Source organism: Vipera ursinii (genome assembly GCF_947247035.1).
Source record: "Vipera ursinii genome assembly, chromosome: 9".
NCBI classification, from domain to species: Eukaryota; Metazoa; Chordata; class Lepidosauria; order Squamata; family Viperidae; genus Vipera; species Vipera ursinii.
In genome coordinates, this window is record NC_139523.1 from 21,347,655 (window position 1) to 21,373,672 (window position 26,018).

At 47.8% G+C, this 26,018-nt stretch overlaps 1 protein-coding gene across 1 annotated transcript in view; it reads left to right on the forward strand.

Annotated features, from left to right (window-relative positions):
* The first annotated feature begins 332 nt into the window (after positions 1-332).
* ATP1A3 (ATPase Na+/K+ transporting subunit alpha 3) overlaps positions 333-26,018 on the forward strand; it is a 32,843-nt gene continuing 7,157 nt past the window's right edge. The window contains exons 1-17 of the mRNA XM_083368938.1: positions 333-477; positions 8,133-8,258; positions 8,445-8,504; positions 9,064-9,267; positions 9,383-9,496; positions 10,837-10,971; positions 11,423-11,540; positions 12,277-12,545; positions 13,242-13,440; positions 13,826-13,935; positions 15,301-15,435; positions 18,385-18,577; positions 20,214-20,389; positions 21,381-21,517; positions 22,194-22,344; positions 23,444-23,612; positions 25,434-25,588. Coding sequence (XP_083225064.1) covers positions 472-477; positions 8,133-8,258; positions 8,445-8,504; positions 9,064-9,267; positions 9,383-9,496; positions 10,837-10,971; positions 11,423-11,540; positions 12,277-12,545; positions 13,242-13,440; positions 13,826-13,935; positions 15,301-15,435; positions 18,385-18,577; positions 20,214-20,389; positions 21,381-21,517; positions 22,194-22,344; positions 23,444-23,612; positions 25,434-25,588 — 2,457 coding nt within the window. The 5' untranslated portion in view covers positions 333-471. The remainder of the gene's footprint in view (positions 478-8,132; positions 8,259-8,444; positions 8,505-9,063; positions 9,268-9,382; positions 9,497-10,836; positions 10,972-11,422; positions 11,541-12,276; positions 12,546-13,241; positions 13,441-13,825; positions 13,936-15,300; positions 15,436-18,384; positions 18,578-20,213; positions 20,390-21,380; positions 21,518-22,193; positions 22,345-23,443; positions 23,613-25,433; positions 25,589-26,018) is intronic.

Below are 26,018 nucleotides of genomic sequence, written 5' to 3' on the forward strand. Positions count from 1 at the left end.
AATACCCAAATACCCAAAATTACGAACAGATGATCATTTTGCTGTGATGCAGTCACCACCATCTGCAGCTTCTGGGCTGGGGGAGGACTTAAGCCAGGCTGCCTCGGTCAAGCTGGGGGATCCCCCGGCTCCTTCCCCCCCCCCCACCTTGGACAAGGTGAATTCTGCAGTAAAAGGGGCGGGGCTTCGCGGTGGGCCGGGGAGGGGGAAGCGGCCGCTGATTGGCTGGCCAGCCTGCCCCGGTTCAGACAGCAGCGCCCGGAGTGCGCTGCGTCCCGTCCTTCCGCGCCTGGCAGCCGTGGGCAGAGCATTCCTGGCTGGGGGCGCCGGCAGCTCCCTCCTCTCCCCTCGTCCGTCTCTCTCGCTCTCTCGCTCCCGCTCTTCTCCCCTTCCCTCCATCCACCCGGCCCTCCGCCCGCCTGCCTGCCGGGCGTAGCTTCTTCCCCGAAGAGAGACGCCAAAGCCGCCAGGATGGGGGTAAGTCGCAGTCCCTCGTCCCCAGCCCCTTGGAGAGACCCCACACGCCCCTGACCCGCATCTGGCTCCTTCAGACGACCACCCGAAGCGGCGGAGGATGCCCGGTCAGCTGAGCGCCCTTGGCGTGGCGTGGCCTTTTCTAGCCATCCTCGCCTGCTTTGCCGGTGGGCTTCTTCGCGCCCACCCCGGAGAGCGTTTTCCTTCCCCCTAGAGATGCTGTTGGTTTCTCTACGGGGAGGGGCCAGCTTCTCTCCCGGGCAACTTTGTCTCCCACCCACCCCCCCTCCGCCGCTCCCAGACACACAAACCGGGGCAGGTCCCGTACAGGCTCCGTCTCGACAGGGTCGACTCCGGATAGCGCCCCTCAAAAGGACGGCCCTCCGAATCACCTTGGCTGTTGCGGACTCTGCGTTGTGAAACGCGCGTCGTTTCGGATCGACAGGTGTCTTGTGGGGGGGAGGGGAAGAAACGAGACGGCGGGGGGGGGAGAGCTCCGCTTTCCTCCATGCTGCACCCTTGGGAGAGGTGGGGAGACAGCTCCCATCATCCTCAGCCGGCGGCTGCTGGGTGGGGACGGTGGGGGTTGGTAATCCAAGGGGTGCAGAAGTCACCTGATGGAGAACGGTGGGCTTCGATTTCCCTTCATTGCTGAGAGGGAGGATTCATTTATAAAACCCCCCACCCAATTTTTGCTCCCTTCTGCTCTCTCTCTCTCTCTCTCCCTCCCTCCCTCCCTCCCTCCCTCCCTCTCTCTCTCTCTCTCTCTGTCTCTCTTTCTGTCTCTCTCTCTCTCTCTGTCTCTCTCTCTCTCTGTCTCTCTCTCTCTCTTTCTCTCTCTCTCTCCCTCCCTCCCTCCCCTGACCCACAATGCAGGAGGGCGAAGCACCCATTCCAGGCCTTTCCATTTTTCCCTAGTTCCCACTTGGCTTCAGACTGTGGTCGTGTTGGACCTTTTCATGCAGTTTGGAAACTATTTTGAGCTGGGCCGTCATATCGCGCCCCCCCCACTTTTCTACCCCTCCCCTGAACCTCTAGCCTGCCTAGATGGGAGACTGTTGGTGTGTGCAAGAACACATGATTGGGTCTTAGTCGGGTGACAGTGATGGACCCAGATAAGGTCTTAATGACCTGCATTCTCCTTTATGAGACTTTTTTGATTTTTTTGGGGGGGGGGTGTTGATGGGGGGGGCTGCTTAGGAACCAGGGCGCCTGGGGGGGGTGTAGGGAAAGTCATGGGTGCTGAAAACCCAGCCGGGAAGTAGCCGGGCGCTCTGACCCCTGTTCTTCCCCACAGGTGACAATATGTCAGCCAAGGGTGGGCAAACGGAGAGACAGATGAGTCACTCTGCCGGAAAGAGAAAAAATAGGGAAGGAGTGGAAGGGCGAAGAAGAAGTCTAGTGAGCGGAGACGGGGTATTTTTTTAAAAAACAAAAAAATTGGGAGAGGGAAAAAAAAGGGTTAGGTGAATATTATTACAGCGAGGAGGGGAGGGGGCGCTCTTGCTCCCTCATTGCTATTCAGAAGGGGGCACCAGTCCTGCTGGGAGGGGGCGCATCGGCGGAGGCTGCGGCAGCCTAAGGCGGCTGTTCCCTCCCTTCCCCACCCCCCCCGAAAAAAATAGTCCTAGGATTCCCACAGCCGGCAGGCACGAGACAACCCCCCCCTTCCCCACCCACCCCTCCTCTCCTCCCCGTTCTTCTTCTCAAAGATGCTGCTGGGATCCGAGGGCAGGTGGGAGCATCCGTGAGGGGGGGGGGAAAGGGAGCCCACCCCACAGCTGTTCCGGAGTGAACCCCAACCCTCCCTCCCCCAGGACGGAGAAGGTTGGGGGGGGGGAATCAATGGAGAAGGAAAATTCAAGGACAGGGACGGAGAGAGGGTTGCCTGCCCCAGATATATATATATCTATAATATATATATATATATATATATATAATATTTAGTGTGTGTGTGTGTGTGTGTGTGTGTAGCTTGGGGGGGTTGGGGGTGGGTGGGTGGGAAGAGAGCAGAGACAGATGGCCGGGGTCCAGAAAGGCAGCTGATCTGCCTTTCAGTCTGATCCGAAGGAGGAAGGGACGCCTGCAGCGGCGGCAGCTGTAACCTTGCAAGAGGGAGAAAGAAGAAAGATGGTGGCCGGGTTTGCGGGGGGGGGGGGGGGGGGGGGGGTTGAAGTGAAGAAAGGAAATGCATGGGTCACTTTAAGGTGGCTGGAGTCTTTCCCCCCCCTCCCCTGATTCACACACACACACACACACACAAACACACACACACACACACAGACCAGGAAAAAAATTAAGCGCAGGAGATGAATGCCTTCCCATGGCTTCCTCCATGACTGTCCCCCCCCCCGTTCCCTTTTTCCTCTCCCCCCCATTTTTGCTTTCTATATTTGGTGTCTGCAGCAAAAAAATTTTTGGCTGAGGATCAGAAGGGGGTGAAAAGAGAGAAGGGAAGGAAGAAGAGAAAAGAAATGGGGAAGGGGATTCCCTCCGGCCTGGGTGGGAGCAAGCAGGACGCCCCTCCCTCCATCGGCCCTTTCCTTGTGTCTCGGCTGCTGAGAAGTTCAGGTTCTGGAGAAAAGAGTCTTCATTGTCTTTTTTTTTGGAGGGGGGGTTTCTTTTGGAAGGTCTGAAGAGAGGGGGGGGTGTCTCTTGACCTCAGCTTTCGGGGTCGCCCCGTGTCACGGTGAACTCCGGCTGGTTCCCCAAAGGTCAGCAGGCTGCCTCTTGGAGGTGAAGGAAAAGGGGGGGTGCATTTCTGCCCCTCCTCTTCCCCTTGGCATGGGCGCTGCAGTTGTTGAGGCACTGCTGCAGCTCTGGCACCATGCCAGGGATCGTTTCCTTCCTGCCGATGCAGCACCGCAGAATCTGGGGGTGGCAGCCAGTCCCGGCTGAGAAGGAAGGGCCCCCCCCCCCCGAGCACCGGCTGGGGTGCAGGACCCTCCCCCTCCCGAGACCCTTTCAGCTAAACAGCCTGCTGTTGACAGCCTTCCCCCCCAAATCTCTAAGATGAACCCCCCTTTGTTCCCTTCTAAAGGGTCTGCACCGGCTGTGGCCAAAACAGAGCCTTTGGCTCATCCCCTTTTTCGATTGCCTTCGAATAGTTGCCAGAAGGAAAAATGGCTTCTTCTGCACTGCAGTAAATCCACCCCCGCTTCCGCGTTAAGCTATAGATTTTGTACGTTCTCCTTCCACCGACAACGAGGGCTGATGCCTTTGTAAGGAAGACGGGGGGGGGGGCCTTATTCATCTGCATCTCACATGTGGGGCGCACCAAGGTTGAGCTACTCTCTCTGCCTTGGTAAGAGCCACAAAATGACAAACCCCACCCTCCTAAGCTTGCAGGTCCCCACCATCACGGTCTAATAATGGCGTTGAATTTGGGCCCAAACCTGGTAATGCGGCTGGAGGGGGGGGGAAGAGAGAGAGAGAACAGCTGCAATGATGGATGTTAGACATCCATCCCTTTTTCCTTCACGGTGATCTTTCTGCACGGCTGCGTTGGGTGGGCCGCACGCGGGCCGGGCCATGTGACAACCTCCGAGCTTTGAAAGCCGCTTCTTAACGCTGATTATCGGGAAAACGTGACCATCAAAAGCGAGCAGTGCCTATTCTGCGCGCATTCCTAAAAGGGTAACTCTGCTTACTGAAGGGCGGGTTAAATTAGGACACCTGGATGTCCGGAGCTGGGTTTTATTGGCAGGGATTTAGATCATGACAGACAATTCCACGGGATGGAGAAGGAGGGAGGAAATTTTGGTTTTTATTTTTCCTTTGCTGCTCATCCCTCCAAGGACCCCCCCCCCTGCAAGGCCTGCTTAACAGAATAAGAAAATAACAAATATAACAGAGCTGAAAGGGACCTTGGAGGTCTACTAGTCCAACCCCCTGCTCAGGCAAATGGCTGTCCAGTCTCTTCTTAAAAACTTCCAGTATTGGAGCATTCACAGCTTCTGCAGGCAGGTTGTTCCACTGGTTAATTGTTCTAACTGTCAGGAAGTTTCTCCTTAGTTCTAGGTTGCTTCTCTCCTTGATTAGTTTCCATCCGTTGCTTCTTCTCCTGCCTTCAGGGGCTTTGGAGAATAGGTTGAACACACACACACACACACACACACACACACACAGACACACGCCTCTTCTTTGTGGCAGCCCTTCAAATATTGGAAGACTGCTGTCACGTCACTCCTAGTCCTTCTTTTCATTAAACGAGACATACCCAATTCCTGCTTAAGATGGCTGTTGGGCTTCTGGACAAGGACACTCCAAGGTCATTTCATTTCTCCTTGGAGATTCTTCGCGTGTTTATTGATGCCATTTAATCTTTCTCCTAATGTGGATAGCAGCCAGGCTTGGCTTCAGAGGGTGCTCAACTTCAGCGCATAGGTAGCTCGCCCGTCCCCCCCGCATCCCCCCCGGTAGATTTATTTTCCTTTGTTCACCTATTCAGCCCTGGGTGAGTCAAGTCCAAAAATGATCGGTGAATATACCTACAAATTATTAGACGTTTCAGAGAGTTGTTAGGCAAAGGGTGGATGCTAATTTTCCCCCCTCCTCCTGTCGCGTTCATGTAAATGTTGCAAATCATCCCAAATTCAAGCTGGTCCTCGGCTTACGGCCGCAATTGAACCCTCAATTTCTCTGGCTAAGTGAAACCTTTGTTAAGTGAATTTTTGCCCCAGGTTACGACCTTCCTCGCCACAATTGTTCAGTGAATCACGGCAGATGATAAGTTTGTAACAACAGTTGTTAGGTGTATCTGCTTCTCCATTGAGTTTGCTTGTCAGAAGGTCGCAAAAGGGGAACACATATCCCTGGGACACAGCAGCGGTCATAACTGTGACTCAATTGCCAAACGTCTAAATTTGGATCAGTGTGAAAGTGTGAAAAATGCTCGTAAGACATTTTTTCCCAGAATCGTCGTAAGTTCCAACGGTTACTAAATAAATTGCTATAAGTCAAGGACTATCTGTAACTGATTCAGCCCTTGGTGAGTCTATTCCAAAAATGACTTGTGGGGTTACATACAAATTATAAATTTCAGACAGTTGTCAGGTATGGGGCTGATGCTAATTCCCCCACACATACACACGCACATCCTGTCACATTCATGTCAACGTTGCAAATAATGACATATAATTACATTCCAATAGGTTTAGTGGAGTTGTGAAGGGGTCTAGGAACCTGGGAAGCCTGTTTGATAACAGACCATCGTGAAATTTCCATGCTACTATTTCAGAAGAAATGAGCTTCTGAAATATTACCCTCCATAGTTCCTTTTTCACTAGAAGGTAGAGACCTACTAGGTAAGAATCGTGGTAGTTCTGGAAACACAAGAGTATTTTTTTCCTTTTTGCAGAATATTATTTTTATTGGGGTTCTCCAGACCTGTAACTCTGTTAACAGTTCATTTTGCTAAATGGTCTGGAAAAGGTATCAGGATCAAACGGCCATGCTCTCCAGAATCTGGACCCCCCATTTTAAGTCAATTTCCCACTGGGGAGAGAAATGCACTTTATTACAGTATTTATTGGTTGGTTGGTTTCCCTGACGTAAATCCTTCGATTCCTCCAGAAAGCAATGCCTAGCACTCTTTTCCCCATTTTTTCCCCCACAACGACAACCGTGTGGAGCAAGGTGTGTTAAGAGGGATGGCTAAGGGTGCAGCTGAATTGAGATTTTCCTGCTTCATCCATTGTTTCTCAACATTGGCAACTTTCAGATATGTAGACTTCAACTCCCAGAATTCCCCAGCCAGTGATGGGAGTTGAAGTCCATACATCTTAAAGTTGCCATACTAGGACAGGTGAGGAATAGGACTAGAACAGTTATTTTTCAACCTTGGCAACTGGAACACCTGGAACAGGTGAGGAATATAGGTGGCACAGGAAGCCATAGATAGATAAATAGATGATAGATAGATGATAGATAGATAGATAGATAGATAGATAGATAGATAGATAGATAGATAGATAGATAGATAGATAATCTTTATTGTTATTTTTTACTGTGGGCACAATGGCACACGTTAAAAATGAAATTTAGTTGCTTGCAGTGTACACCTACACAACACACCTTTAAACATACTATATGCAACATACAACTATCATTGGACTGAACTGTTATGTCAGATTCACACAACAAGTTGAATCCTTAATGGGGGTTAATGAAACACAATGTCTGTGTCCAGGTAACAGGTTTTGCATAAAAAAATAAGCTTGGTATGATAGCCAGGAATCCACCACCTGATAAAATGACAGTGTTTTCCTACAATATGGCGACCCATCTTGGCCTAGCCTACTCTGGAGTGTTGTGTGAAATTGAAAATTACTCTGCCAGCCAGAGTAATACTAGGGATACTTACTCCTACTGTAAGCCATTTACCTGAATACCTTTGCTAGAGGGCTCCAGCATATATACAGGCAGACCTTAACTTGCTACCACGACTGGGAGCAGAAATTCTGTTGCTAAGCAAGACTGTTCTTAAAGTGAGTTGCACCTGATTTTCCAATTGTTTTGCCACGGTTGTTAAGTGGATTGTTGCAGTGGTTAGAAGGAAGGTGGTCCTTAAGTGGATCTGTTTTCATCCTTTGTCTTTTTGGAAGCTGAAGCAACCTTTTGATGCCGGGATGCTGCAACCATTATAATTACTGGCCGGTTGCAACGCACCCCAATTTTGACCACACGACCATGGGATTGTTACAATGGTCGTAAATGTGAGGACTGGTCATAAGTCTCAGCACCTTTGTAACTTTGAACAGTCACTAAATGAATGGTTGTAGGTTAGAAATTAGAAACAGTTAAATCAATTAATACCAATTAAAATCTAAAGGCTTCCAAACCATCAGATACTAACAGGAGTTGCTTTCTTATCCAAATTGTTGGGAGAATTGTCCACACAGGGCTTCCCCCCCTCCCCATTTATTGGCCCTCCCTACATTTTTCCTGTTTCTTCTTTGGAACGGCTTAATTTATCAGTTACTTTCAGAACAGGTGTGCAGGTGGTCCTTGGCTTACACAAATTCATTTAATGACCCTTCAAAGTCACGACAGCACTGAAAAAATGGACTTGTGACCTTCTTTTCACACTTGCGACCTTTGCAGCCTCCCCACGGTCAGGTGATCCAAATTCAGATGCTGGGCCACTGACTCAGACTTATGACCATTGCTGTGTCCCAAGGCCACGTCATCCGCTTTTGCGAGCGTTTGACAAGCAAAGTCAATGGGGGAGCTAGAATTGCTTAACAACCAGGCTCGCTAAGGTATCATGCTTTGATTGACTTAGCAACTGTGGCAAGAAAGGCCATCGAAAGGGGGGCAAAACTCACCGAGGGAACATTTCACTTAGCAACGGAAATGTTGGGTTGTTAAATTGAGGGCGACTTGTAGGTGGCAAGTTGGAGCAATATTGAAAAAAAACAATTTTTTTGTTGTTTTTATTTATATACCGCCTTCTCCCGAAGGACTCAGGGCGGTGAACAGGGAAGATATATAAAAAATACAAAAATACAAAAGTTAAAAGAAAATTAAACATATGCCCAACTAAAAACAGTAAATACAGATATTAAAAATGACCATAAAAAACCCAACCCATCCCCCATCAGGGAGATGAAGGTTTGCATTTTTCGATGGGGTGTTTTTCTCATTTCTCCACGCAGTACGGGCGCTCAGACAGTTATCGTGTGGCTACCACCCAAGACAAACATGACAGTTCTTCGCCCAAGAAGACCAAAGCTCAGCAGAAGAGTCGGGATCTGGATGATCTCAAGAAAGAGGTGGCGATGGTGAGTGATGACCAGCCTTGATCCAACAGAGGTGGTTGGGTGGAGCTGCGAGAGGTGGGGAGGGATGCCCTGTCTTGACCCAGTGATGGCCATCGGGTGGTTGGATGGGCCTTCAAGAGACGATGGAGATGGAGGGAGGTAACAGAAGGTCCCCCTAAGCATCCCCCTTTTTGTGATGTGTTTCAGACGGAGCACAAAATGTCCATCGAAGAAGTCTGCCGGAAATACAACACAGATTGTGTGCAGGTGAGGACATTCCACACAAGGCCAGTGAGCTTTTCTTCTGTTCCTCAAGGACCGGAGAGAGGTTGAACATCTGCCTGGAGGCTCCATAGCGCCATGACCTAGCTGGCGGAGGAAATCAGCTGACCAGCAGATAAAGAATCTTTAGGGAACCTGTGTAATAGTTGGCTGAATAAAGTTTCAACCAGAATGGAGCTGGAAGGGACCTTGGAGGTCTTCTAGTCCAGCCCCCTGCTCAAGCAGGAGCACCTATATCATTTCAGACAAGTGGCTGTCCAGTCTCTTTTTAAAAACCTCCAGTGATGGAGCACCCACAACTTCTGGTGGCAAGCTGTTCCACTGGTTAATTGTCCTCCCTGTTAGGAAGTTTCTCCTTAATTCCAGGTTGCTTCTCTCCTTGATGAGTTTCCATCTATTGTTTCGTGTGTTGCCTTCTGGTGCTTTGGAAAATAAATTGCCCCCCTCCTCCTTGTGGCAGCCTCTCAAATACTGGAATGCTGCTATCATGTCCCCCGTAGGGATGCAGAGATGTTCTTATCCCTCCTTTCTCTCTGCCCATCAGGGTCTGACCCACAGCAAAGCCCAAGAGTTCCTGGCCCGTGATGGCCCCAATGCTCTGACTCCACCCCCAACCACTCCAGAATGGGTTAAGTTCTGTCGCCAGCTCTTTGGAGGTTTCTCCATCCTCTTGTGGATCGGTGCCATACTCTGCTTCCTGGCCTACGGCATCCAGGCAGGAACCGAGGATGATCCCTCAGGAGACAATGTGAGTTTTGGTGGGATGACTCGTTTGGAAGGTGTCCTTGTGGGAGGAATGAAGAAGGAGGAATCTGGAGGTCCTTCTGGTGACCCAACCTTTCCTGCCTCTTCTCTTGGGACAGCTGTACCTGGGCATTGTCTTGGCTGCTGTTGTCATCATCACCGGCTGCTTCTCCTACTATCAAGAGGCCAAAAGCTCTAAGATTATGGAATCCTTCAAGAATATGGTGCCCCAGGTAGGACACGCCGGACAAAATTCTCTTTCATGTTGACATGACTTGTAGATAGTCATCGGCTTAACCATCACAATGGAGCCCCCCCAACTGCTGCCCCATTTTATGACGTTTTGTGCCACAGTTGGTAAGTGAATCGCTACAGTTTAGTTAAAGTTAGTAGTATAGTTGTTCAATGAAAGTGGCTTCCCCCATTGTCCTGGCTTGTAAGAAGGTCGCAAAAAGGGGATCACGTGATCCCGGCATGCTGCAAACCCCTCATAAATCTGAGTCAGTTGCCAAGCGTCTGAATTTTGATTGCGTGACCACGGGGATGCTGCAACGGTCGTTAAGTGTGAAAAACGGCCTTACGTCACTTTGTTCAGTGCCGTTGTAACTTTGAATGGTGACTAAATGAACTGTTGTAAGTTGAGGACTACCTGTATTCCAATTTCCCATAAAGCTAAGCCCAAGCCATCTTTATAGGTAAGGTATCCTCATTGACAGTATCTTTCAGCTCACCTGTTAGTAAAATGGGAGCAGACATTATGAGCCACTTCGGAGGATTTTGTGAGAAGGAATGGGTAACATAAGGTGCCATGCTGAGTTTATTTTTTAACCTTGTTTTTCCAGTGTGTGTCATGTGAACCCAGACCGTTAAATTAATTTAGGATTCAGTTTATTGTACGATGTCAAAAAGGGGTTTCATTAATTGTCTGGTTAAGTCTATTGAGTGAACACAACTGTTTAGAATCATGGGTTTATGAGATCAGATGTGAAACCTTTCCAAGAGCTAAATGTCTGTGGAGATGCTCAGTCCTCCAGGTCCTGGTTGTCCCAAAGATGCTTTTTTCATGAGGCAACTGGACTTCCTTGTTTTTCTTTGAAGACCTTTCGCTTCTCATCCAAGAAGCTTCTTCAGCTCTAACTGGATGGTGGGGAGTTCTTCAAAGTCTTCAAAGAAAAACAAGGAAGTCCAGTTGCCTCATGAAAAAGCATCTTTGGGACCACTTTGCACAAGCTGCTTGTGTGTAAGATAATAATAACAGGAATAACACCATGTTCTCTCCTGGAGACAACTTGGCTACCTCCAGACGTGTTGGGTCTCCCAATGTACATTCCTAGGCAATGTGAGCGTCGCATAGCCAATGAATTTGGAAAATGAAAGATTTAAGAAGAAATGTTTTAGGGCAGGGGTAGGCAACCTTGGCTCTTTTATGACTTGTGGACTTCAACTCCCAGAATTCCACGGGTCATAAAAGAGCCAAGGTTGCCTACCCCTGTTTTAAGGGAACATGTGTCAGCACCTGACTGAGAATCCGGAATATTTATTAATGTAACTAAGTTTGCTTTTCCTTTCAAAGCAAGCCCTGGTGATCAGAGAAGGCGAGAAGATGCAACTCAACGCTGAGGATGTGGTGGTTGGGGATCTGGTAGAGGTGAAAGGAGGAGACAGAGTCCCAGCTGACCTAAGGATCATCTCAGCTCACGGTTGCAAGGTTGGTGAAAATCTTAACAGACTCCTTCAGCTGTTGTTCCTTACAGCTCTTGAACGAACTGTCAAGGCACTGGGAATTGGAGCAATTCGTCCTGTCCTTTACCAACTGTTCTCTCCCATTAACCAAATCTAAGCGGAGAGATCAGATTACTGAGCTGTTGTGCAAGTTGTATCACTGAACAAACTTGCAGCTCGGGTTTCCCCGTTTCTTTTGTTCCACATGCACCGGAGAAGTGGAAGAGAAATGAATTTGGATCCTTGTCACAAAAGTGATCAGCTTTCCCAGACTTACGTAACATGCAAAAACCATCTGTCCTTTTTAAATGAGTTTGCAACGATTACGCTACGAGATCTGTCAGTTTGTTGACCTGCCAAATTTGAGATGAAACCAGGATAATTTTAACTGCAAGCCTTTCTAGTTGAATTAACATGGCACGGCGTTTTCTCTCTAGGTGGATAACTCCTCCCTGACCGGCGAATCCGAACCTCAGACCCGTTCTCCAGATTGTACCCACGACAATCCACTTGAGACCCGGAATATCACTTTTTTCTCTACCAACTGCGTGGAAGGTAGAGCTTGAGTTTGGGTTAGAATGAGCTTCCAGTTGGTCTAGACATCTTAAAGTTGCCTAATTTGAACAACACTGATTTAAGAGAACACATTAAACACAGGCTTTGTGGCTGCTGGGCATATGTCCACCTTAATCTATGAGAAGGATTGCTAGAGAGAAATCTAGAGTAATTTAGTGAGGGCTTAATGTAAGAGAGGACCAGGCTAAGCCCAAGGGAGGTGGGGTCAAATACGTCATCAGTCTCAAGTCCCTTCATGACAACAAGAGATCTAAGTCCAGCCCACCTTGAATTCCGTTGATTCTTATCTACCGCCAATTTGCTTTGACTGCTAGTAGTTCAGATTCTTACAGAGAGCTTAAGCTCGCAATGAATCTTTATACCTATTTGAACTGCCTGGATTTTCTGATTTCCCTGGTGCTTTGACACCTAAATTAGCTTAATGGTTTGTGTCTCTCCTCAAGGAAGCCAGGAAGATTTGTAAGTTTCAGTTCGGTTATCAAACAGCAGTTCCGAAATTGGTTTAAATATGGCTATGAGCAGTGAACCTTTGACACAAATCTACAGCAGAGATCGCCAACCTGGGCTGAGGTTACAACTTCCAGAATTTCTAGCCAGAATGGTCAAGTTAGCTGGGAATTCTGGAGCTATGGTCACACCAGATCTGGAAGTTGGTAGACTTGCAGAAAATTGGAGAGAGACTGCATGCCCATGGATTTGTCTCATCTCCCACCAGGCACAGCACGTGGAGTTGTCATTGCCACTGGTGACCGGACAGTGATGGGTCGAATTGCCACCTTGGCTTCGGGCCTGGAAGTTGGCAAGACCCCCATTGCTGTGGAGATTGAGCACTTCATCCAGCTGATCACAGGCGTGGCTGTTTTTCTGGGGATCTCCTTCTTCGTCCTCTCTCTCATTTTGGGCTACAGCTGGCTAGAAGCTGTCATTTTCCTCATTGGCATCATCGTGGCCAATGTCCCTGAAGGACTCTTGGCTACAGTCACAGTGAGTACCTGGCCAGAGATCTCCAAAGAACTTCCTAGAGAAAATGGATGGAAACTAATCCAGGAGAGAAGCAACCTAGAACTAAGGAGAAATTTCCTGACAGAGAGAACAATTAACCAGTGGAACAACCTAGAAGACCTACAAAGTTCCTTCCAACTCTGCTATTCTGTTATACGTATCTGTTAAAAAAAACTGTGTTGATATCTTATCTTGGCTTCCCAAAAGTGGTGATGATGATATTCTAATATTCCATTAGAAAGAAATAGTGTAATGTTGGGCTCACTTTTTCAAGAATAATAGATTTGGGAGTATCTTGGAGGTCTTCTAGTCCAACCCCCTGCTCAAGCAGGAAACCCTATACCATTTCAGAGAAATGGTTGTCCAATATCTTCTTAAAAGCCTCCAGTGTTGGAGCACCCACAACTTCTGGAGGCAAGTCCTTCTGCTGATTGAATTGTCCTCACTGTCAGGAAATTCCTCCTTCATTCTAGGTTGCTTCTCTCTTTGTTTAGTCTCCATCCGTTGCTTCTTGTCCTGCCTTCTGGTGCTTTGGAAAATAGGTTGACCTCATCTTCTTTGTGGGGGGACCCTTAGATATTGGGACACTCTTGAGTTTCAAGGAAAATGCCAGGTTGGGTATCTCTGGTAGGGGTCTTTTCCTTCAGCCCACCACAGAGTTGCATTTCCCCCCTTTAGGTGTGTCTGACCTTGACGGCCAAGCGCATGGCTCGCAAGAACTGCTTGGTGAAGAACCTGGAAGCCGTGGAGACCCTGGGCTCCACCTCCACCATCTGCTCAGACAAGACAGGGACCCTGACTCAGAACCGAATGACCGTTGCCCACATGTGGTTCGACAACCAGATCCATGAGGCTGATACCACCGAGGATCAATCTGGTGAGGATTATTATGGGGAAAGAGAACATCCTTTTTTCCTATCTTGCCTTGAGAAGAGTTGACGGAGGACCTCTTCATAGGTGAAAGAATAGAAGCTGAGGGTTTCCTTGTCTTCTTGGGATCTCTAGCTCAGCTCTAGATCCACCCCAGATGCTCCCAGTTTTGCTTGCATGGTGAGAATTGTGTGTAACTGACTGAGCAAGACTGATGTAGAACCTTGATTGAAATCCCATCTTTCTCTTGTTCAAGATTTGACCCATTCTCCTTTACTCTTTCTCCCTCGCCCAATTCTCCTTTTTCTCCCAGGCCTACAGTTCAAGAGACGTTGCTTCTTAACCTAGAACTTCAGCCCTCACTAGCATCCTTTATTTTTTTTAAATTTCAGGCACGGCCTTTGATAAGAGCTCCCCCACCTGGTTGGCTTTGTCTCATGTTGCTGGGCTTTGCAACCGAGCTGTCTTCAAGGGGGGTCAAGAGAACGTGCCCATCCTCAAGGTGAGCGGAAGAGGGCCACTCCTTCTGAGGAGACATCACCTGGGCCCTAGCAGCATCTAGGACAGCGATGGAGAACCTTTTAGAGACCGAGTGCCCAAAGTGCAACCCAAAACCTACTAATGTATCATTGGGTGCCGAGAGGGTGTGGACCAATGGGTGGATGTGGCACATTGAGTGGGCGTGGCCCATTGGGTGGGAGTGGCTGCGGTGGTAACAGCAGACTGGGTGGGACTAAAAAGTTCAATCAATCAATTCCAACTTTGCGAGATCTTTTTTTCCCCGCGAGAAGTTGAAATTGATTGATTGAATCTTTTTTTTTTTGCACACGGCGGCGGAGGCCTAAAGTGAAAAGGTTTTATAAATCCCAGCTAAAGGCCTATGACTGGGGCGATGGCGCATGCCCCCACAGATAGGGCTCTGCGTGCCACCTATGGCACGCGTGCCATAGGTTCGCCACTACAGATCTAGCAAATTGAGAATGCTCATTGTGCTGGAGATAAGGACAGGTGAAGCTGTGAAGGTTGAAGGTCAAGTATAAGGAAAAGAGTTTTAATTTCTATACTGTGTGATGAAGTATGAGAACCTAAGAATCAGCTTGCTGGATCAGGCCTAGGCCCAATTAACCAGCATTCCATCTTACATGGTGGCCCACCAGCTGCATCTAGAAAGCCCACCAGTAGGAGATCAAGACATCTGTTGTTGCTTACATATACTCTCTATATATAGAAGTAGAGGGACGTGGTGGCTCAGTGGTTTAGGACGCTGAGCTTGTTGATCAGAAGGTCGGCAGTTTGGTGGGTCGAATCCCGAGTGCCGCGTAACAGAGTGAGCGCCTGTTACTCATCCCAGCTTCTGCCAACCTAGCAGTTCGAAAGCACATAAAAATGCAAGTAGAAAAACAGGGACCACTACGGTGGGAAGGTAACAGCGTTCTGTGTGCCTTTGGCGTCTAGTCATGCCGGCCACATGACCACGGAGACGTCCTCGGACAAACGCTGGCTCTTCGGCTTTGAAATAGAGATGAGCACCGGCCCCTAGAGTCGGAAATGACTAGCATGCATGTGCGGGGGAATCTTTACCTTTACCTATATAAAAGTAGACTCTCTCCATGCCTGGAATCAGCACCAGGTCATCAGGTCTGGTAGCCTCTGATACATCTGGTTCTCCAGCAATTGTACTGGACCCTTTTGAACCCACCTAATCTAGCAGCCGATCTTCTCCCGTGGCACCACTTCCTACACTTATGAATGTAGTTAGTTCCATCCTTAGGATGGTAGGGTGACGGTGAGTGATAGCAATGGGGAGAGAAGGCCAGGCTGCATGTCCAAACAAAGACAACTGAAATAATCCTCTTTCACCCCCAAGCGTGACGTAGCAGGAGATGCTTCTGAATCAGCCCTTTTGAAATGTATTGAGCTTTCATCTGGATCTGTGAAGCTGATGAGGGAGAAGAACAAGAAAGTGGCAGAAATCCCCTTCAACTCCACCAACAAATACCAGGTAGGGATTCTTGAGTGTCCCTCAAAGAGGTGTCTAACTCTAGAGTTGGGTGTCCTTTTATATAAACCAGGGGTGTCCCATCGTGTCAACCTTAAGACCTGTGGACTTCCACTCCCAAAATTCCTAGTCAGCCTAACTGGCTGGGGAATTCTGGGAGTTGAAGTCCACAGGTCTTAAAGTTGCCAAGATTGGAGACCTTTGATATAAACAGAAGCCTTGGTGGAGCAGAGGGCTAATGCCTCCTTAAGTAACACCAGCTGCCTGCAATTAGTGCAGGTTCGAGTCCCACCAGGCTCAAGGTTGACTCAGCCTTCCATCCTTCCGAGGTAGGTAAAATGAGGACCCAGATTGTTGGGGGCAATTAAGCTGACTTTGTAATAATGCCGCTTGGGGGGGGGGGCGAAAGCCCTAATAAGCAGGCTTATACATAGAATGAAGGCTATTGCTAAGCACTTTGATTTGTGCTTCCTAGATTGTAAGCCGCCCTGAGTCTTCGGAGAAGGGTGGGATATAAACGGGATTAAAATAATAAAAAATAAAAAAATAAAAATAAAAGTTCTTCTTGAACTGAAAGCAAAACTAATGTTGTCCTCAGGGTGTTGAGTAGCACCACTAAAAAAAAACCCGTCTGAAGGTGGCATTTTTAGGCTTAGCTCACATTGAAAATATATTTTGATTTCCAACATTATCTAGTTTCTTACATCAAAAAACCCCCTAAAGAACTGATAGTAATTAGAACTATTTAGGACTAATTTAGTTTGGAAGTTTAGAACTAAGAGTAAGTACAGATAGTCCTCGACTTGCAACCGTTCATTTTGTGACTGCTCCAAGGTACAATGGCACTGCCAAAAGGAACTTATGATCAGTTTTCATGCTTATGACCTTTTGTTCTGAACCAGCCTGCTACCGGCCTTGCAATAAGGCAAACCCCTGTTCAAACAGTAGAGACTGGAGAGCGTCTGAGGCTGCAAAGCGTCTGCCAAGATTTATTACTCAAATAACAGAACAAGAAACAAAAACACTGGAACTTGAATCCTCAAACGGAAGGGTTGCTTTCAGCAACCAGCCCTTCCCCAAACACTCCTTTTATTTAGAGATCAGGGCGTGGCCTCCCTGTGCCTCCTCCCGAGGAGTCCCACAGCCTTTCTCTGTTTGGTCCTGCTCGACTGCCTCCTGCGTCGGGCGTCCTTGAACAGGGCCAGCTGTGGGTCATCATCCTCCGCACTATCGGGCTCATGCAGCTGAGAAGAGGGCCCCGGCTGGGGGCTCTGCAAAGCCTCCAAGCCATCATCAGCCGGTTCGTCTCCCACACACTCCTCCTCCCCCTCATCTGAGTCATCCGAGACATCTGAGCCGGCTGCCGAACCCACAGGCTGGCCCTGAGTCACAACACCTTTGCAGCATGGCCACATGATCAAAATTCAGATACTTGGCAACTTGACTCATATTTATGACGGCTGCAGTGTCCCGTGGTCATGTGGTCATCTCTGTGACCTTCTGACAAAGTCCACGGGGAAGGCAGATTCAATTAACAACCGTCTTACTATCTTAACAACTGCAGTGATTCACCTAGCAACTGTGGCAAGAAAGGTCACAAAATGCGGCAAAGCCCACTTAGCAAATGTCTGACTTAGCAACAGAAAATTTGGGCTCAACTGTAGTTCGTACGTCGAGGACCACCTGTATTAATTAGAACTCTAGAATTAAGCGTAAGTAGTGATTAGAACGATTCTAAATTAATTCCCCCGATCCTTTTTTTTTTTTTTTAAGAAAAAGAACAACAACCACACACACAAAAAAGAAGAAAAATGCATAATTTGGAAGCTTGGATGAAGTCATTTATCAGGAAACGAGTATCGGGCCATCTTTGTGCATCAGAACCATCCTACTGATGGTTCTCCGTTCTGAAATTGTAGAGCCAACACAGTCTCCACATTCTGGGAATCTCAGCCCATCAGCGTTAATCCCCGTCTTTTCTGCCGACATGTGGGAAGGATTAGCTAGGATTCTCAGTGTGCTATGACCCGGAATAAAATTGGCAAATCATTTCCAGAGACAAAGGGGTGGTGCCCCCAGGGCTTTTTTTCTCATAGAACGCTCAGAACGGAGTTCCGACACCTTTTTGGGATGGAACCTTGTAGGGTTGTATACAAGGTGGGTTGTATGACATGTGTGAGTTCTGGCACCTTTTTCTTTTACAAAAAAAGCACTATGTCATATTGATATGCATTGCTGGTATTGTTGCGTAGGTCTAAAACTGATGGATCTTGGCTAACATCTGATGGCCGATGCAATGTTTATAGAGATTCTCAGTCTTCCAGGTCATGGTTGTCCCAAAGGTGCTTCTTCAAAAGGCAACTGGACTTTGTTTTGTCTTTTGAAGATATTTCGCTTTGCATCCGAGAAGCATCTTCAGATCACGAACAGTCTGTAGCTCTAAGATTCAAGCGAGATCATTGCTTAAGATCTGGCCATCCAGAGGTGCTCCTTCGGATGAGAAGCGAAACGGCTTCGGGAGAGAAAACGAAGAAAGTCCAAATTGCCTTTTGAAAAAGCACCTTTGGGACACCGATGCAACGTTGGTTTCTGCTAGAGCACAGTGAAACAAATCAAGATGATTGTGACATACAATGCAAACTTCCAAAGAGAGCATTTGTAGCTCATGGTTGAACTGTGGGGTCCTTGGTGCTCTCTGAGCTTGGGGGTTTTCTTGCAGATGTTTCATTAGCAAACGAGGGAACGTCGCCAGTGCATTGCGAGAAAACCGCCAAGCTCAGAGCGCACCAAGGACCTCAAGCAATCCAAACTTTGCCTGTTTTTGCGGGCATCACGTTTTGCCACTCTGCATTGCACTCCATGAGCAATGTGTGGCAAGCGGGGGCCTCCGCTGTTGTAATCTGCAAGTCTTCTTTTGGTCCCGAGAGATCTGGTCTTCTGCTCCCGTTGCAGCTCTCGATTCATGAGGTCGAGGACCCCAACGATAACCGCTACCTGCTGGTGATGAAGGGAGCCCCTGAACGTATCCTGGACCGGTGCTCCACCATCTTGGTCCAAGGCAAAGAACAGCTTCTCGATGAAGAAATGAAAGAAGCTTTCCAGAACGCTTACTTGGAACTCGGAGGACTTGGAGAAAGGGTGCTTGGTAGGACTGGCTGGGGAGAGGATGTTGGGTTGTTGAAGGACTAGAGAAGGCAAGACACCAATGGGCGGAAGGCCTAGATGTCATACAACACCTTGGAAAAGCCAACGAGTTGTTTGTTTGTTTTGAAAGAAAAAAGCCAGCAAGAAGTCAGATACCTCTGTAGAAACTTAGGTATCATTTCAGAATCCAGATGTTTCAAGATAGATAGGTGACCCTGGGCAGAAATCAACTTTAAAAATATCACCCACTTCTACAGCTAGTATGATGTAGTAATCAAGGTATTGGTCTAAGACTGGGCAATTGTAGGAGAAGATAGTTTCTTCTTGCCGCTGTTGTGATGTGCAAAATCAAATATAGGTTTTGTTTGTTAATCTTTTCTGGCATTATACCTAATAAAAGAATATTTGCGCAATATTGGAAAAATGAAGGAATATCACCAGATGAAGAAATAATTTTAAAAAATATTGGAATGTGCAGAGATGGACAGATTGACTGAAAGGAAAAAAAGAAACTGAATATTATCAAACCTGGGACTTACTTTACCGATGGTAAGAGGAAAGAATGAAGGATTAGGAATTAAATATATATTAGCGTATTTAAACTGAGACAGCACGCTGGTTGAAAAATTATTATAAGTATGGAAAAAACTAGTAAAATCTTATTAAAAAGAATAAGACAGTTTCTAGTTAGGGAAGGATGCTTAATTGAAAGGGGCATCAAGCTGTGCTGAGGATTCTGTAACAATCTGACAAGCATTAATGAAGTTTGGTTGTGGCTTACAGGGTTGTGCGAATCAAGTCCTTATGGCTTTATAAACCATCGTTCATGACTTAGTGCAGCCTTTCGCAACCTGGTTACGCAGCAGACAAACGGAGTTCAGTTCTCAGAGTATTCAGCAATGGCCATACTGGCTGGGGAATTCTGGGAGTTGAAGTCTAAACATCTTCATCCTGCCAAGATTGAGGAACACTGGCCTAGGCAGGGGTAGACAACCTTGGCTCTTTTATGACTCGTGGACTTCAACTCCCAGAATTCCTGAGCCAGCATGGCTCAGCTTGGAAACTTCTGCCTTTCCTCTCAGCACAGCTGGCTCAGGAATTCTGGGAGTTGAAGTCCACAAGTCATAAAGCGGCCTAGGCCTAGGCCAGGGGTAGGTGACCTTGGCTCTTTTATGACTGGTGGACTTCAACTCCTAGAATTCCTGAGCCAGCATGGGGGAACTATGGCCCCCTCATGACTCATGGACTTCAACTCCCAGAATTCCTGAGCTAGCATGGGGAACTATGGCCCCCTCATGACTCGTGGACTTCCAGATTTCCTGAGCCAGCATGGCTCAGCTTGGAAACCTCTCCCTTTCCCCTCAGCGTGACTGGATCAGGAATTCTGGGAGTTATTTATTTTATTTATTTTATTGGATTTATATCGTTGAAGTCCACGAGTCATAAAAAGAGCCAAGGTTGCCTACCCCTGGCCTAGAGTGTTATCTCAGAGCCAGTCCTGAATGGCTTACCTTACATTGGGGTGTCCGTAGCCTCTAAGGTACAAGCAAAATCATTGGCTAGGATTTGGCAATCCAGGTTTCCAGGTCAAACTTTCCCTTTATTTTTTCCCCCCTGACTGCCTTTTTTCCTTCCAGGTTTCTGTCACTACTACTTGCCTGAAGAGCAGTATCCCAAAGGGTTCGCCTTTGACTGTGATGACGTCAACTTTTCCACCGATAACCTCTGCTTTGTGGGACTCATGTCCATGATTGACCCACCCCGTGCTGCTGTGCCTGATGCTGTGGGGAAATGCCGAAGCGCTGGCATCAAGGTGAAGCAACAGGACAGTCTAGAACAGGGGTCCCCAAGTCCTGGGCTGTGGATTGGCACCGATCCACAGTATTCCAGAAACTGGTCTACGCAAACAAGCAAAGCCCCGTCCGTAGCATGCAGGCAACACACGAAACCACACCCCCTGCAGTCCACAGAAAAACCACTCTCTATGGAACCGGTCCCTGGTGCCCAAAAGGTTGGGGTTCGTCGGTCTAGAAAATGAACTGCAAGTATTTCCTTGAGTGAATAGCTAGACAGCTTTGCGTGGACACACTTTATTCAGTTCAGAGATGTAATCCAGATGTAATCTGGCTTGAATGCAGGTGTCTTGAAATCTCTTTATCTCAACTTTGATACTCCAGAAAGCCAATTTGCTCTCCTAAGTAGGCTTTGTTATTGTCTCCTTATAGCAACAAGATCTGGAATGGGTCATCTGCTCCCTAGAAGGTCACTGAAACGCCTACACCATAAATACACTCCAATGCTCTTTAATCAATCAGTTTATCCGCAGATTCCAAAATCCAAGGTCCTCCTTTTTTGTCTTGAATTAATTAATGGATTGGCCCAAGCCTTGCATATTTGATATGATGTCAGAGCAGATGAGCCCATGGCAGCTTCTGGGTTGGATCAGACTGAAGATATAGCAGCCTGCAAATTGTCTAGGCCAGGGGTAGGCAACCTTGGCTCTTTTATGATTCGTGGACTTCAATTCCCAGAATTCCTGAGCCAGCATGGCTCAGCTTGGAAACCTCTCCCTTTCCCCTCAGCATGACTGGCTCAGGAATTCTGGGAGTTGAAGTCCACGAGTCATAAAAGAGCCAAGGTGGCCTACCCCTGGTCTAGGCCTTCTTAGAAGTAAATGCCCTTCTCTCTCTCAGTACTTCCAACTCTTGGCAATGAATTGGGTTGGACAACACATTCTGCTTTAGTGGACAGTCTTCATCTTCCCCAGGACTCCTTTGATAACCCTGTGTTTTTTTTCTCCACAGGTCATCATGGTGACAGGTGACCATCCCATCACAGCTAAAGCCATCGCCAAAGGTGTTGGAATTATCTCTGAGGGCAATGAGACCGTGGAAGACATTGCCGCCCGGCTAAATATTCCTGTCAGTCAGGTCAATCCCAGGTGAGGGGGCAGCAAGAGGGAGGAGACCAGTGTGTAGGTCTGGGGGAAAAAGTAAGAGCTTCCAGATCATCACGGAACACAGAGGACAAAGAGTTCAAAAACAGAGACGGGGCAAGGAAGTTGCATGCATGAGACTATTTTTCTTGTGCTTGTCACCCCATTTTGAAATGGCTTTCTCACTGAAGCTAGGCCTATATCAGGGGTGAAGCTAAGCCTATATCAGAGGTGTGCAACCTTGGTAACTTTAAGACCTGTGGACTTCAACTCCCAGAACTCCTCAGCCAGCCATGCTGGCTGGCTGAGGGATTCTGAGAATTGAAGCCCACACAAGACTCAGAGTCAGCAAGGTTGCACATCCCCGACTTAGACAATTCCAGAATTTAGGCTTTCTTCTCTGTGCATCGATTAGATATCTATTTAGTTGCGATGTCTCTCCCCTTCATTACCCTGTGTGGCAGTTCAATAGGTGATGGTTTGTCGGCGTCTCTCAGAGGGCTGTCGCCATTCACCCCGACGAAAGGCGGAAATGTAGTTGTGTGCTTGGGAATTCTTAGAAAAAAGGCAGGAAGACAAACACAACAAAAACAACATTGAAATGACGAAACATAACAGTCCATAGTTAACACTCCGTCTGCGTATGGGGTGGTCATATGTCTACTATCTTTGGTCTACCTAGAGACGCCAAGGCTTGTGTGATCCATGGGACAGATTTGAAAGACATGTCTGCGGAACAAATGGATGAAATCCTACAGAATCACACCGAGATTGTCTTTGCCCGTACTTCTCCGCAGCAGAAACTCATCATTGTGGAAGGTTGCCAAAGACAGGTAGAGACTCAGAAGGATGTCCAGCCAACCATGTCATGCATCTGTATCTCATCCCATTAAATTTGTCTTCTTCAGCTAGCATGGAGTTTATCTAGGTCAGGGGTAGGCAACCTTTTATGACTCGTGGACCTCAGCTCCGAGAATTCCTGAGCCAGCTGGCTCAGGAATTCTGGGAGTTGGTCCACGAGTCATAAAAGAGCCAAGGTTGCCTACCCCTGATTCTAGGTAATGAAGGATTTTCAAGGCAGAACAGTGCGATACATATAAAAATATGCAACACAACGTGCCTTGATTTACACACTGAGTCACTGAGAAAAGGATTTTGCTCATCCAATAGCATACAGATTCCATCCTCTGCTTCCTTTGAGAAGTCACTAAACGAACTGTTGCAAGTCGAGAACTACCTCTAATGTTCTCTGCAGTGAGACATTGTCCCAGGATATAGCTGGCAAGGTTGATGTCGGGAGCAAGTAACCCGAAGCACTCATGAAGAATCCCAAGCAGAAACTTTATTGCTAAGCACCTACGTTACAAGAATCTCACCAGACTGATAGCATTCCCTTGGGAAAGGTCAGATAGGGCTTCAGAAATTCTTGGGAAGGTCAGGTCTGTGCCACTTTCTAGAACAGAACAGAACAGAGTACAGAATAGGAAAGAATAGAATGAAAGAATAAAATAGAATAGATGACAGAATAGAATAGAGTAGAATAGAGTAGAGTAGAGTAGAATAGAGTAGAGTAGAATAGAGTAGAGTAGAGTAGAGTAGAGTAGAGTAGAGTAGAATGGAATAGAATAATATAGAATAGAGTAGAGTAGAGTAGAGTAGAGTAGAGTAGAGTAGAGTAGAATAGAAACAAAACAAAACGAAACTTTATGGTCACTTTAAATGTCCATTAATCAGCATACATTAAAATGAGTTCGGGTTGCAGACAGCTCTCAAAGGGGAACCATGAGACACCCTAGAGTAGGTTGAGGACCGCTGTTTCCTACCGCTGTTTTCTCCCTCCAAACCATCCCTTTCATCCTCTCCCAGCCATCTTTCACAACAGCACCTGTCCTCTGTTTCTGACGCTGCCTTCCTTCCCCCCCTCCCCCCCAGGGTGCAATTGTGGCCGTGACTGGGGATGGAGTGAACGACTCACCCGCCCTGAAGAAGGCCGACATCGGAGTCGCCATGGGCATCGCCGGCTCGGATGTCTCCAAACAGGCTGCGGACATGATTCTCCTGGATGACAACTTCGCCTCTATTGTCACCGGAGTTGAGGAAGGTCAGCAAGTTCCCTTCCCTCTGAAACAGTCGGACGGAGGGTAGAACTCCGTTGTAGGGACCGTTAGTATCTTATTTCTGGGAGGAAGGTCACGCAGGTCGTCCTTGACTTACTACCTCAGCTGAGCCCAGAAATTATGTTGCTAAGCGAGAAATTCATTCAGTGAGGTTTGCCCCTCCCCCCTTTAACCATTTTTCTTGCCACATCACCGCAGTTGTCAAACTAGTCAGACTGTTGTTCAGCGAGTCTGGCTTCCTCGTTGACTTTGCTCGTTGGAAGGTCACCAAAGGGGGATCACGCGACCCCAGGAGACACGGCGACCGTCGTAAACAGGAGCCCGTTGTCAAACATCTGAATGTAAATCGTGTGGCCCTGGGGAGGCTGCCACGGTCATAAGTGTGAAAAACGGTCGTAAGTCGCTTTTTTTAGTGCCATTGCAACTTCGGTCACTAGCGGGACTGAAGGAGTACCTGAATGGCATCAGGATTCAGGGCAGGATTCTACCAAGGGTCACAACCGATGTGTCTCATATGCCACTCTGTAGATGGGAGCAAGGAATTGGTAAGCTTAAAATGGCAAGTTCTGCAGTCTAGTTTCAAAATTTATCTGCCAGGAATCAGCTCAGTCCTTCAGGAAAAGCTGTTTCCCTTCTTCCCTGCGGCTGCTTAATGGAAACAGAGCCCCCTAACTCAGGGGTAGGCAACCTTGGCCCTTTTATGACTCGTGGACTTCAACTCCCAGAATTCCTGAGCCGGCATGGGGGAACTACGGCCCCCTCATGACTTGTGGACTTCAACTCCCAGAATTCCTGAGCCAGCACGGTTCAGCTTGGAAACTCTCCCTTTCCCCTCAGCATGGCTGGCTCAGGAATTCTGGGAGTTGAAGTCCACGAGTCATAAGAGCCAAGGTTGCCTGCCCCTGCCCTAAGGGGACACTATAGGACATCTTAGCTCGGAGACACAACAGGGAAGAGGAGACATAAAGAAATAGTGCATTCAAGTGTTGTAAATCACACTCAGGTGACCACAGGGTGCTGCAAACAGTTGTAAATGCGGGCTGGTTGCCGAGTAGCCCACATATGGTCATGTGACCATGGGGTGGTGGTGGCGGCAGCCATCAGAACTTCAAATCTGGGTTATAAGTAGCTCTTGGGAGGTTGACTGTAACTTTGAGCACTTGCTAAGCAGTTGGTCATAATTCGAGGACTACCTGTGTTATAATCTTCTTGCTACAGCTAGTTCTATGACTTACAACAGTTCCTATAGTGATGGTTCAAAGTTACAACGGCCCTGGAAAAAGTGTGACTTATGTTTTTCACACTTACCAAGCCTTTGCCGCTTCCCCGCAGTCATGTGACTGAAATTCCAGCGCTTGGCAACCGACCCGTATTTCTGATCGTTGCCGTGTCCTGGAGTCACGTGGTCCCCTTTGGCGACCTTCTATCGAGCAAAGTCAATGGGGAAGCCGGATTCACTTAGCAACTGTGTTGCTCACTTAACAACGGCATTGATTCATTTTAACAACCGGGGCAAGAAACGTCGAAATAGAAAGCGCAACACACGTAAACAAATTATCTCACTGCGGAAACATAAATTCTAGGGTCAGTTACAGTTGTTGTAAGTCGAGGACTTCCTGTGCTTGTTCTTTTCCCAGAGACCCCTTTCTAAGCTCTGAAAGAGGAGGGGGTGAGAGTTACTAACCCTATGCTGGGGGGGGGAGAAGAGAAGAAGCTTGCAGCAACAGTGTTGATTTGGGGGAAGCCTGCTTCTCCTGCTCCCCAGGTGTGCCCCATTCTCTCCCCGTTTGTCTCCCCTTCTCCAGGACGCCTAATTTTTGACAACCTGAAGAAATCCATTGCCTACACCTTGACCAGCAACATCCCTGAGATTACTCCCTTTCTGCTCTTCATCATGGCCAACATCCCGCTGCCTTTGGGCACCATCACCATCCTTTGCATTGACCTGGGCACTGACATGGTGAGTTCTCCCCCTTGCATCCATTGATCCTCCAACTCTCTCCTGTACTTTGCGAGCCTTTTCACAGACAAAGGGAGGTCTCCATTCCCAGAATTCCTGAACCTGAGCTTGGTCCTTATTTGCAAGGGACAGCAGATGCTGGCCTGGATCATTTTTTTGGTTGAAGATGGGAAGGAACAGAACCCTGTGCCAATGAAGTCGATGCAAATGAAACCAGTTTGGTCTAGGGCTTAAGGCGCCAGGCTAGAAACTGGGAGAGTGTGAGTTCTAGTTCTGCTTTAGGCGTGAAAGCCAGCTGAGTGACTTTGGGCCAATCGCCAGAAGATGGTGAGTTCTAGTCCCACCTTACGTTTGAAAAACAGCTTGAGTGACTTTGAGCGAATCACCGGGAGACGGTGAGTTCTAGTTCCACTTTAAGCATGCAAGTCGG